Below are 13,416 nucleotides of genomic sequence, written 5' to 3' on the forward strand. Positions count from 1 at the left end.
TGGGAGATAATTTTCATTTATCAAACTGAAAGTAATAATTTTCGGCATGTTCATTAAACACAAGTTTTAAAAAAAATATCATCTTTTACAAAAATGCTAATTATGTCTTTATTTAGTCCTATAGCACTTACTTCCCTTTGATAAATTAGGAAAACACAATTACTTCCCTTTATAAAACCATTGCATTAGTGGAAAAGAATTTACTTTTTATTACTTTGTTTTGGTGTTGGGAAAAAAATAATTACATAATTAGCGGGGAATGATCAAGTGCAAATGTTGTAGGTATTTTACGGATAAGCTTGGAGTATTAAAATTGTTCATTAAATTGAAACAGGCGCGTTCGTTTAAGTGAGTGCAAAAGACTATAAATAAGTTGGGGTACTATAGTCGTTTATTAAGCTAAAACAGGCGATTCCGTTGGGTTTGCGTTAGTGGTTGCGGTTTGATTTGGTTCGTTTTTGTTCTTTCTTTTTTCGTTTTGTTTGTGTTTTTTTCTTTGGGTTTGTATTTGTGTTTTGGTTGGTTTTGCGTTTGGATTTGGTTTGTTTTCGTTTGCTTTTTCGTTTTTTTGTGTGTTGTTATTGGTTGGTATTGGTGTTTGTGGTTGTGGTTGGGTTTTTGTTAGGTTTTTGTTTTCGTTTGCTTTTTTGTTTGTTTTTTCTTTGTGTTTGTATTGGTGTTTGTGGTTGTGGTTGGGTTTGTTGTTAGGTTTTGGTTTCGTTTGTATTTGTAATTGTGTTAGCGTTATGTTTGCGTTTTGTTGTTTTGGTTTTGGTTGGTTGTGGTTTGGGTGGGCAATGCCGGGTTTATGATGATTACTAATCACACAGGTGATGGTCTTTAACAGAGAGGTTTTTCACAGAAGCCAGAGCAGGGCCTGGCCGGGACGGCTAGTGTGTACCTAAATTCTACCTTAATTCTATTAGTTAGATGAGATTTACTGACTGATATCTGCTAGGTTGCTTGCATGTGTCATATTAATGCGACTGCAGTAACGATTTACAGAACACGTTAGTTTTGTATGGATTCGATGCTTTTGAAAAGATGACTTGCACAATAAAAAAAAATAGCTGGTGCAATAAAAATAGTTATTTGATGAATTTATTGCAGATTCCTAAAAAAAGATTATCTCTTTATGACACGTCTTAAATGTGAGTGTTCTAATCGAGTTTAGGTGATATGAAATACACATTTTATATCAGCATGTAACCAGTGATATAGAACTCACCTTGGTCCAATCAGATCTTCTCCAGCAACCTCTATGTTTCGGACAATACTCGACAAATATCACCACGTGATGGGCCATTGATGACCAGCCTCTGTAATTAAACTTTCCCTTGAGGAATCCTGTTAATCTAAAACCATAACCCCCATATCGAACTCTTTCATAACCCGAAATTTCTAATTCTACTTTATCGCTCCACACACGCGGGTTCTTGATTTCAACAACCGTAGTGCGTGGCGTTGGAGTCCGGGTTGGCCTTGGCCTATCGGGGAAAAGCCCTAGTGAAAGAAAGCAAGAAAAAAGATTTTTTACCAAGCGATGTTTAACCATAAAAAGAAATTGATGGTTGAAAAAAAAAAGTGGAGATATTCTACCGCTACACAAACCGCATTAATACATATTTAAAATGCACGACACTGTAAGTAACCTGCGTGTATGCAAATATATATATATATATATATATATATATATATATATATATATATATATATATATATATATATATATATATAGACGTATGCCCTAAAGACAACAGCCCGGTTGGATATTTGCCCGAAGGCTATTTTCATCAAGGGACGTTTTCAAATGTCCCATAAGGACAAACGTTTTTCGAGTAAATGTCCATTCGACCAAGCGTAATTCAGTCTTTTGTCGTAGACCTATATATATATATATATATATATATATATATATATATATATATATATATATATATATATATATATATATATATATATATATATATATATATATATATATATATATATATATATATATATATAAGTAATGATTCACTTTATTAGTTTCACTTTTTGGCAGCTGATATTCCAGACTAATGATTCCTCACAATGTCATCCTCTCTGCTCATGGTATGCCCTATCCATCTACACTGACGGCCTTTTAATATCCCTGTCGACTCGCTGATGTTTGGTGATTTGCCACAGTTTGACCAATCCTAAATCGGGTGTAGCGATCTAAAGGCGCAGCTAGTTTGGTTGATACGGCTATTTATGTCCTCATCTGCACCCTTATCAAACTTCCCAAATGTGTAAACTTGTTTGTTTCTAGTATCTCATCTCCTGTATGGGCAGGTCCAGTTTGTTATATTGTTGGCCTCTGTTTCATTTCTACTGATGTTTAGTTCTACTTACGAGGCATCTTCGGATAGACGATTCAGTTTAAAATGGGCATGTTTTTGCTTGCGAGATAGTAGGCAGATGTCCGCGGAAAAATTACATCTTCCAGAATTTTGTTAAAATTTTAGTGGATTTCTGTTAAGTGTTTCTTACCCGAATTTCCCCAGTTCGATCATACGAGCAGTTAAAGCTCATTAGCTCGGGACATTAACCCAAGAACAAAAAAAATCTTCAACATGAATGGATCCCCATAAACAATAGGTCTACATACTATTTTTACTTTATGCAGCAATGTCTACTGATGTTAGTACCAAAACTAACGCTGAGAATTCTGATGGACTAAACCGGCAAGGGTCAAGAGAGGTACCATGATGCCTTGGGCAACACACCCACTCCTCATCTAATGCTCTGGTGCGTACCATTTTTAACTGAGTGCATTTAACAAGTCTAAATGGAGCTATTAAATGCTGGGCCTTCCATTTTTTCGGAGGGCAAACCACATTTTAAACTATCAAAGTTAGCTTTGATGGGACCATAGGTTACTTAAACTTTTTTCTACAACTTACAGGAGTCTATACAAGTGATGAGTCCAGTGACAACCAAAAGCAATGCACACAGATTCATCTTATCAACAAGATCGTTGTACACTTGGAATCTTTGATTGGCTAAAAATACAAAAAGTAATAATTTTTTTTTAACCCTGGAGAGCATCTATACATTTTTTTTCTCTGAAAATCTACATTATCTATCTATATTAAAAGAATAGCAATAATATTCATCAGATAAAATTAATTCTCTATAAATAGCGTATTTGGGCATGCCGATCATGAAACAGCCCCTACGACATTAGTCGGACAAAACTAGACCAAAGAGGATTGTCCATCTATTGATGGAATAACAATGAAGACACACATTCGTAGCAAAAGTGGCCGTCCGTTTTGTTGGCAGAAACAGGCGCTAAGAGAGCAGATATCCTCTCTCCCTTGATAATACATCTATCATCTTAAGGAGTTAAGTCAATTTTATATTACGGTCACACCTTTGTAATCAGGTGACAAATGTTGTTTAAACGACGGTGGTAATTGTGGAACAAATATATGGGAAAGGTGCATAGAAGCAGAGCAGTCTTCTTCTTCTTCTTCGTTCTTAATTTTTAGTGTTGGGAGGGATCGAGCCTTATCTGCCAGAGGGTTTGAACTCGAGACTTTTTTCGAATTTATCAACCATGAGCTTTGCCGACTCGACCATGCTTCCATCACAATTAAGAATTACGTGTCAACTGGTTATGCGCCATTGAGGCCATTGAATCCCAATTTCAGCCTGCTTTTCTTTTTGGATTTACTTCCATAGCCTTTGTCCAACCAAGAACAAGCTACAAGGCAGCAGTTGTTTGATTTTGGAGTTGTCTCTCCTAGAAGAGTTGCTGTCCCCAGCTAACGAGCCACATCTGCCCGAGAGTAGAGCAGTATTAGTGCCGACTACCCAGATATGGAATCTTTTGTTACATCGCAGAAAAGCAGCTGCACTTTTAAGAAGATGACACTTAGCAACAGCCCGCAAAGAAACGGCACAGTCTAGCCGTTAAGGTCAAATACCATATAAAGAGTACATGAAGTACCCCTTTCGAACCTGACAATCTTTGGGGCAAGTGAAGTAGAGTTCATCTGTTTATGTGACCTGGGCATATGAAGAGATAGTATGGTTAGCACTAAGCATAGTCGCCTTTACTTTCTCTAACTTGAGTTCGGTATCCATCAGAGCCGAGTTGACTCGGAGACGTTCTAGTGACTTAAACAAGGGATTCGAACTCACATTAAATATTACAATATTTGTTACTATATTGTATCTAATATAAGATATATAATTATGTATCATTAGATACTGCACTTGACTTTATTTGCATAAATTAAACTTACGCTATGATTTTGAAGCTTTATTTCATCCCGTATTTACATTGGTGCGCTAAGGCTGAGGATGTTTTTTAAAAGTGTTAAATGGTGCACATGTCAGAAAGAGAAATTTAAAATTACGTATTAAAGCACAATGAACACATTTTTGGTGTGCAATTTCTTAGATTTAACCACCAACAACACCAAGGCTTAAAATTGTTGACTAGAAATGTTAACCAAAATAACCTACGTGGTGACCACCACACCATCGCCGATGTTGTTCTAACATGTGACAAGATTGCCTTTTTTTACAACCCATCTGGTGCCTGACTGTTGGGGTTACAAACCCACACTACCATTCTAGCTTGAATGAAACCTGGTGCATGGTTTAAGTAAAGTGTCCTTACAAACCTGATGGTTTATGTTGCAAGTGTAGTAGAGTTCACCTGTTTTTGTGCATTGTTTACATTTAAATAAATCGATCTTAGATAATCCAATACAAAAATTTGGTAGACATGATGATTCATAAACCCAGACTAGGACCCCGAACTAATATCTCAAATGTTACTCTCACACACCTTTAGTCAGTTTCTCAAATTATTATATATTACTGTATAATTTATTACTAGTGAATTTAATCGTAACATGGAGAAAAAATTAACGATCTATGTAGACATACATACATTGCACAATCAATAAATATCAAGAGAGCTGCTTAGTGCATGGAGTAAATAGCTTTAGAGTACAGATCAGCAGGAAACTAGAGCTAGATGGTAAGGCAGTGTATTAGGCAGCACTGGCAAGGTACACCTGATTGGCCTGTAGTCGGATTTTGGCGTGTAAGACATCCGAAAATATGCCATCCGAAAAAAAAGTTACATTGTGTATTTGAGTGTGCTAAGTAAAGTGAAAAGTTTTGATTTAGAAAAATGTTAATGTACCGTTTTTTTTAACAGAAACAGGTCTTATTAATGTATTGTTGACACGATCAAGTAGTTTTCGTTTTCTTAAAGACTAAAGGACATCCTTACCAGTTTTAATTTTCTGTTTTCGAGACTTTCTAATACTGGTCTATATCTGGTAACACATTCGAGACTTTTAAATGAGAATACTGGTCTATATCTGGTAACACATTCGAGACTTTTAAATGAGAATACTGGTCTATATCTGGTAACACATTAGAGACTTTTAAATGAGAATACTGGTCTATATCTGGTAACACATTCGAGACTTTTAAACGAGAATACTGGTCTATATCTGGTAACACATTCGAGACTTTTAAATGAGAATACTGGTCTATATCTGGTAACACATTAGAGACTTTTAAATGAGAATACTGGTCTATATCTGGTAACACATTCGAGACTTTTAAATGAGAATACTGGTCTATATCTGGTAACACATTCGAGACTTTTAAATGAGAATACTGGTCTATATCTGGTAACACTTTCGAGACTTTTAAATGAGAATACTGGTCTATATCTGGTAACACATTCGAGACTTTAAAATGAGAATACTGGTCTATATCTGGTAACACATTCGAGACTTTTAAATGAGAATACTGGTCTATATCTGGTAACACATTCGAGACTTTTAAATGAGAATACTGGTCTATATCTGGTAACACATTCGAGACTTTTAAATGAGAATACTGGTCTATATCTGGTAACACATTCGAGACTTTTAAATGAGAATACTGGTCTATATCTGGTAACACATTCGAGACTTTTAAATGAGAATACTGGTCTATATCTGGTAACACATTCGAGACTTTTAAATGAGAATACTGGTCTATATCTGGTAACACATTCGAGACTTTTAAATGAGAATACTGGTCTATATCTGGTAACACATTCGAGACTTTTAAATGAGAATACTGGTCTATATCTGGTAACACATTCGAGACTTTTAAATGAGAATACTGGTCTATATCTGGTAACACATTCGAGACTTTTAAATGAGAATACTGGTCTATATCTAGTAACAAATGAGAAAATAGCTTGGTGACATCTGGGACTGGACCGAATTTTTCTTTACAGACTCCCAGAGAGCATTAAAACAGCGGATAGATGGCAAGGTGTTGCAAAGAGACAACCTTGGTGCTAATCAACAGTCTGACGGAGACATTTGAGGTTTGGATAACTGGTCTATATAATGTAATCGTCTAAATGGCTGAGAAATTTTAAACACTGAGGTTCAAAACAACGGTTATATGTGGTTACTTGAGAATAGAAAATTATGTGAATTTAGTAGATGTAAACTTAACTTTATAAATCGCGAGTCGATGTTTCCTATACACACATTGTTTGCTTTTACTTGTGTGGGTATTTTTGTTATCACCTCGCCATAAACAAACTGTCACCTCGTCAACAATCTTGTGTCACCTCACCATAAACTCTGTGTCACCTCACCATCTACTATGTGTCACCACAACATCAACTGTGTGTCATCTCACCATCATCTGTGTGTCACCTTACTATCAACTGTGTGTCATATCACCATCAACTGTGTCACCACACATTCAATTGTGTTGTCTCACCATCAACTGTGTCACTATAACATCAACTGTGTGTCACCTCACCATCAACTGAGTCACATCACCGTCAACTGTATGTCACCTTACCATTAACTGTGTGTCACCTAATCATTAACTGTGTCACCTCGCCATTAACTGTGTGTCACCTTATCATCAACTGTGTCACCTCGCCATTAACTGTGTGTCATTTCACCATTAACTGTGTCACCTCAACATCAACTGTGTCACCTCAACATCAACTGTGTCACCTCACCATCAACTGTGTCACATCACCATCAACTGTGTGTCACCTCATCATTAACTGTGTCACCACACCATCAACTGTGTCACCTCACCATCAACTATGTCACCTCGACACCAACTGTGTGTCACCTCACTGTTGTGAATGGACTTAAGTGTTCGGAATGAGTTTGAGAGTATGTGTGTAGTTGAACGAAGTTAATAAAGTAGTCGATGGTTTAAGAGTATGTGTGTAGTTGAATGGGGTTACCAAAGTTGTGGCTGGTTTGAGAGTATGTGTGTAGTTGAATGGGGTTACCAAAGTTGTTGCTGGTTGAATGTATGTGTGTAGCGGTATTAATAAAAGATTATAAATGCGTGAATAAATAAGGATGTGACGTAAGAGAGAATGTTTTGGTTCTTATGAGGATAGTTAGAAGTCAGTCTTGTTCTTGTCGTCGTCATGTGAGGTTGTGTTAGAAAGTCTTCGTTCTGTGTCTGCTGTTGATGTAGCTGTATATTGATGTAATAAAATTATAGAAATGAATCAAGCCACCTTGTCTCATCTATATTTGATCTATACCTCGTTCGTCACGTTCAGCGTCGACCCGTACCGAAACTCACATCGCAACACTCACCATCAACTGTGTCACCACACCATCAACTGTGTGTCACCTCGACATCATCTGTGTGTCACCTCAACTTCAACTGTCTCAACTCACCATCAACTGTGTCACCACACCATCCATTTTGTGTCACCTTACCATCAACTGTGTTACTACACCATCAACTTTGTGTCACCTCACCTTCAATTGCGTCACCTCACCATCAAATTTGTCACCACACCATCAACTATGTGTCACCTCACCATCTACTATGTGTCACCACAACGTCAACTGTGTGTCACCTCACCATCATCTGTGTGTCACCTCACAATCATCTGTGTGTCACCATACTATCAACTGTGTCACTACACCATCAACTGTGAGTCAACTCGACATCAACTGTGTGTCATCTCACCATCAAATGTGTCACCACATAATCAATTGTGTCACCTAACCATCAACTGTGTCACATCACCATCAACTGTATGTCACCTTACCATCAACTGTGTGTCATCTCATCATCAACTGTGTCACCACACCATCAACTGTGTCACCTCACCATCATCTGTGTGTCACCTCAACTTCAACTGTGTCAACTCACCATCAACTGTGTCACCACACCATCAACTATGTGTCACCTCACAATCAACTGTGTGTCACCTCACAATCAACTGTGTGTCACCTCACAATCAACTGTGTGTCACCCCATAATCATCTGTGTGTCAACTCACCATCAACTGTGTGTCACCTCACCATCAACTGTGTGTCACATAACCATCAACTGTGTCACTACACCATCAACTGTGTGTCACCTCACAATCAACTGTGTCACTACACGATTAACTGTGTGTCACCTCACCATCAATGTTGGTGTGTGTAGCTGATGTTGTGAAGCTGATGCTGTGAAATGTTGGTGTATGTGTCTGATGCTGTGAGGTGTTGGTGTATGTGGCTGGTATTGTGAGGTGTTAGTGTGTGTAACTGATGTTGTGAGGTGTTGGTATGTGTGTCTGATGTTGTGAGGTGTACGTGGCTGATGTTGTGAGGTGTTGGTGTGTGGCTGATGTTGTTAGGTATTGGTGTACGTGGCTGATGTTGTGAGGTGTTGGTGTGTGGCTGATGTTGTTAGGTATTGGTGTACGTGGCTGATGTTGTGAGGTGTGTGTAGCTGTTGGTGGGATTTGTCTGTGTGTAGCTGGTATATGAGTTGTTGTTCTCTGGTTTTAAATTTGGAGTGAATTCAGGTCAACGGAGGCACTGCTTTACTTTATTTATGATATCTAAAAAGAGATCAGTTCAACTGGATCGATTTCTTTTAACATTTTCACGAAAATTAACGATCGATGACAATGCACAGTGACATAAAAAGTGATTTTAAAAAGTACATTTTTCTATATATTATACAAACATTGTGATCGTTATTTTGGTGTACAATTCTTTACTCTTTACACGAGAAACTTCAGGGGAGATCACTCCCGATTTATCTATTTCTATGTACAAGAACGCCGAGTCAAAACATTCTAAACCATATAATCTACGACTTGATTGCAATCCACGTTACACCAGATCCGTATATATGGGTGTCTGCCCACGTGCCGCACACCAGATCGAATCCTGTTGGGGTCACGTTGGTGGGCCCAATCCAGTACCTCGTGTTGGTGTCTTTGTTCAAATCCATCGACGTCATCGACACAAAAACTAAGGGCGCTTTCTCGTACGGCGTTTGAAAAGTTACTTTCACGGTGTTGATTTTTCCAGTGCCTTCTGATGGCATGTAATCTTGCATAGTTCCACACGATGCATAGTTCAGTTCATAGTGAGGATCGCGCTGTTTATCTTGCCATGTTTTCAATTCGTTAACCAGCTTCTGAAGCTCTTGAATGTTGATCAGGCTGTTGTTTCTGTTTTCGTCAACTATCCTCTGAAGTTGTTCAAGGTTGACGTGGTTGCTGTTGCTGCTGACCTCTATGTTGTGTACACCCGTCTCCAGCTGACTGACAAGAGCTGAGAGATTTGTGTTCGAATCTTGCAGATTCTTTGTCACTGTTTGCAGTAGTGTGCTTTCTTCTTTTAGCTGTTTGTTATTGTATTCTAAGTAAATTGTTTTGTTTTTTAGCTCTTTGTTTTCACGGAACAAGTGTTGTACTAATTCTTCATTAGCCAGCATTCTTTTTTCCATTCTTGCTATAAAATCTACTAACTCGTTTTCAATGGGTTGTCGGACTTGAACTGTCAGATTTCCTGCCAACATGACGCCCTGATTGTCCGCGTTTAAACCGTTAATGTTACAGGTGTAAGTTCCGGCTTGCTGGTGATCTGGGTTAGACCAGGTCAGGGAAAGATAACCCGTGACTGGTGAAGTAGTGAAGGTTACGTCCCCTGCAACACTAAGTGTTTGAAAATCGCCGTAAGCAGTGGCTGGGTTACAAGCTGAGACTGAGGCTATTACCTCACCCTTTCCTGAAATAATTGATACAGAAATACATTCGAATTAGTTATCAATCATGCTTGAATTTTAGAGAGCTTATAATGTGTTTCAAAATAAATTTATTTTTGTTTAGCGCAGACGCAATGTATCACTAAAACAAGTTTAAAAAGTATTGTAGTTCAAAGTTTACTATTCACAAACATCTGAAGTGTATGTAAACTGACAGCATATCTAGATTTACTCCTAAACAGAGTTTCTTTCATGCATATTTTCGCCAACGCCCGGACGCAATAGAAATAATAAAAATATTTCACAAAATATAAAATGAAACCAGTCTCCTCCCTCCTCCTGCAAATCTTAAGAGCCCCCCCCCCCCCCCCCTCCTCCCTCGACCTAAGTTTAAAATGCACCGCTCTCGTAAAATTTCTTTAAAAAACCCTATGGTTAATTAGTTTTTAAATACCCAGCTATTTTGAGAGTTACCTCGTGTCACTGTTATAGAGTAGATATTTTTAAACTGGTTGCTCATATCCTGAGTCGACTGAAAACATAGAGTGAGGTCAAAAGTTTATAAACAGATCACCACATGATAATACTGATTGACAATACTAATTGACAATACTGATTGATAATACTGATTGACAATACTGATTGACAATACTAATTGACAATACTAATTGGTGATACTGATTGACAATACTGATTGACAATACTGATTGACAATACTGATTGATAATACTGATTGACAATACTGATTGACAATACTAATTGACAATACTGATTGATAATACTGATTGACAATACTGATTGACAATACTGATTGATAATACTGATTGACAATACTGATTGACAATACTGATTGACAATACTGATTGACAATACTGATTGAATGTGGCTCTATTTTGTTCCCGAAAAAAGCTATGTAAATATATTTTAGATCTAAATGTTTATTATTTATGTGGATTCTAGCCTTACAATATTGTGGTATTTAGATGTTAATTATTTAATATGCTATTTAATCAGCTTTTAAAAGCATTAGTTACAAAATATCTGTCTTTTTATTGATATATCAAATAATGATTAATTAGGGTTTTAAAAGAGATAGCTTATGTATGACAAATATAATTTGTTTATTGTTAATAAAAGCAAATTTTCATATACCAAAGCTAATCTCTGTGTTTATAAACGCCAAATTAGAACATAAATTATCTTACGGTCTTTGAAATAAAAATCTATTTAAATCTCTAAAAATAATTTTACGATCTATTTCAATTTGATTAAAAATTAATATATATATATATATATATATATATATATATATATATATATATATATATATATATATATATATATATATATAAATCTCTGACCTCCAAAGAACAGTTAATCGACAAGGACTGGGTCAAGGCTGTTGTGATTGTTGACGTCGAGGCAGTGAATACCATTTTAGAACCTGGATTCATTTAATAATAAAATAATAAACATCTTTATTTTTGCAATCACGTCTTTGGTAAATATTTCTATTGCAACGACACACGCTAAAAGAAAATTAAATTTTAAAAGAATGAAAAAAAAATATAAGTGTTTACCAGTTTTACTCGGGTATTTAAATTAATACTGAACAATTTTACGTCCATGTACTCCCTAAGTAATAACTTTGTACCCCCTAAGTAATAACATTGTAGGCTACGCCCTAAATAATAACTTTGAACCCGATAAGTAATAACTTTGTACTCCCTAAGTAATAACTTTGTACTCCCTAAGTAATAACTTTGTACTCCCTAAGTAATAACTTTGTACTCCCTAAGTAATAACTTTGTACTCCCTAAGTAATAACTTTGTACCCCCCTAAGTAATAACTTTGTACTCCCCTAAGTAATGACTTTGTACTCCCCTAAGTAATAACTTTGTACTCCCTAAGTAATAACTTTGTACTCCCTAAGTAAACACTTTGTACTTCCTAAGTAATAACTTTGTACCCCCCTAAGTAATAACTTTGTACTCCCTAAGTAATAACTTTGTACTCCCTAAGTAATAACTTTGTACTCCCCTAAGTAATAACTTTGTACCCCATAAGTAATAACTTTGTACCCCATAAGCAATAACTTTGTACTCCCTAAGTAATAACTTTGTACCCCCTAAGTAATAACTTTGTACTCCCTAAGTAATAACTTTGTACTCCCTAAGTAATAACTTTGTACTCCCTAATTGATAAAGTTCTACTCTCTAATTGATAAAGTTCTACTCTCTAATTGATAAAGTTCTACTCTCTAATTGATAAAGTTGTACTCTCTAATTGATAAAGTTCTACTCTCTAATTGATAAAGTTCTACTCTCTAATTGATAAAGTTCTACTCTCTAATTGATAAAGTTCTACTCTCTAATTGATAAAGTTCTACTCTCTAATTGATAAAGTTCTACTCTCTAATTGATAAAGTTCTACTCTCCAATTGATAAAGTTGTACCGCACTAACATAATAGCAGTCTGTACCCACCATGTACCAACGACAGAGATGTACAGGTCACTATGAGGAAGATTATACTTGCAATGGTCATTTTGCTGGCTCCTGGTCGTGATACAGAAAAAATATGCTTATGTTTTCTCATGCTTAATTCATTTATTTATATAAAATATTTGTTGAACACTTTTCTCAGCTTCTACTTACTGTTAAAATTGCCATTATTTCATATTGCACGCTACATGAGAGTTTAAAAAACAAACAAAAACAAATAACGTAAATAAACTGCTTAAGTTATAACTAAATACAAAGTGCATTAATAGACACTACTTTTACCTGTTATCTGTAACTGATAAACGTAAGTAACAATCGGTCTGTCGAGTCATAAACCTCCGTGTTTATATACTGGTCTACCAGGATACACTTGCAGGTCCGGAGGCGACGAATTCAGCATGTAGCGTCAAGTTTACCCTACTCCAGGCATTGACCCAGATAACTTGACACCAGAGGCGTAGCGAGGGGGGTGTGGGGGTGCGGACCGCACCGGGTGACACCATTTAGGGGGGGTGACACCAAGGCAAAAAATAGCAAAATATATAGAGAAAAATGATAATTCCACTTAATTAAGTAATTAATTAAAGTGTTAAATAGTGTTTTAAGAGGTGCAAATCGAAAATTTGAGGGGGGAAACAAATCGAAAGTTTGAGGGGGGGGGTTGCAACTCGAAAGTTTTAAGGGGGGGGGTAAAAGTCGGGAATTTAAAGTTTGTCCCCGGGAAGGGTCGCTACACCTCTGGGGGGTGACACCATTAAGTGCCGCACCGGGTGACACCCGACCTCGCTACGCCACTGCTTGACACTTGGCTGTTTTACATCGGATCCCGAGTACGTCAACAGGTGCGCCCGTATCGTCGTACATG

General features: G+C 36.7%; 2 protein-coding genes across 3 annotated transcripts in view; both read right to left on the reverse strand.

Moving 5' to 3' along the window:
- LOC131940054 (uncharacterized) overlaps positions 1–4,314 on the reverse strand; it is an 8,077-nt gene extending 3,763 nt beyond the window's left edge. Inside the window, exons 1-3 of the mRNA XM_059298605.1 lie at positions 4,278–4,314; positions 2,928–3,026; positions 1,229–1,503 (exon numbers count right to left, since the gene is read on the reverse strand). Coding sequence (XP_059154588.1) covers positions 1,229–1,503; positions 2,928–2,985 — 333 coding nt within the window. The 5' untranslated portion in view covers positions 2,986–3,026; positions 4,278–4,314. The remainder of the gene's footprint in view (positions 1–1,228; positions 1,504–2,927; positions 3,027–4,277) is intronic.
- Positions 4,315–8,857: 4,543 nt separating this feature from the next.
- Positions 8,858–12,948, reverse strand: LOC131940076 (uncharacterized). 2 transcript variants are annotated; one of them, XM_059298640.1, is made up of 5 exons: positions 12,834–12,948; positions 12,534–12,605; positions 11,409–11,491; positions 10,522–10,579; positions 8,858–10,070 (listed from the first exon to the last, which is right to left on the reverse strand). In XM_059298640.1, exons 2-5 carry the CDS (start codon positions 12,592–12,594, stop codon positions 9,145–9,147), a joined length of 1,128 nt encoding a protein of 375 aa, XP_059154623.1. In that variant the 5' UTR covers positions 12,595–12,605; positions 12,834–12,948; the 3' UTR covers positions 8,858–9,144. The 2 variants fall into 2 exon arrangements, with proteins under 2 accessions (XP_059154623.1, XP_059154622.1); XM_059298639.1 differs by having other exon boundaries at positions 8,858–10,085.
- Positions 12,949–13,416: the final 468 nt, after the last annotated feature.

Source organism: Physella acuta, unplaced genomic scaffold (genome assembly GCF_028476545.2).
Source record: "Physella acuta isolate Inbredline_101_S28 unplaced genomic scaffold, ASM2847654v3 ptg000308l, whole genome shotgun sequence".
Lineage (NCBI taxonomy): Eukaryota > Metazoa > Mollusca > Gastropoda > Physidae > Physella > Physella acuta.

What these genes read in the sequence shown, in the direction of transcription:
- LOC131940076 (XM_059298639.1), bottom strand. Translation starts at nt 12,594, where the DNA reads ATGACCATTGCAAGTATAATCTTCCTCATAGTGACCTGTACATCTCTG. An exon ending in ATCTCTGTCGTTGGTACATG is followed by an intron (nt 11,492 to 12,533) that starts GTGGGTACAGAC and finishes AAATGAATCCAG; the next exon opens with GTTCTAAAATGGTATTCACT. An exon ending in CTCTATAACAGTGACACGAG is followed by an intron (nt 10,086 to 10,521) that starts GTAACTCTCAAA and finishes AATGTATTTCTG; the next exon opens with TATCAATTATTTCAGGAAAG.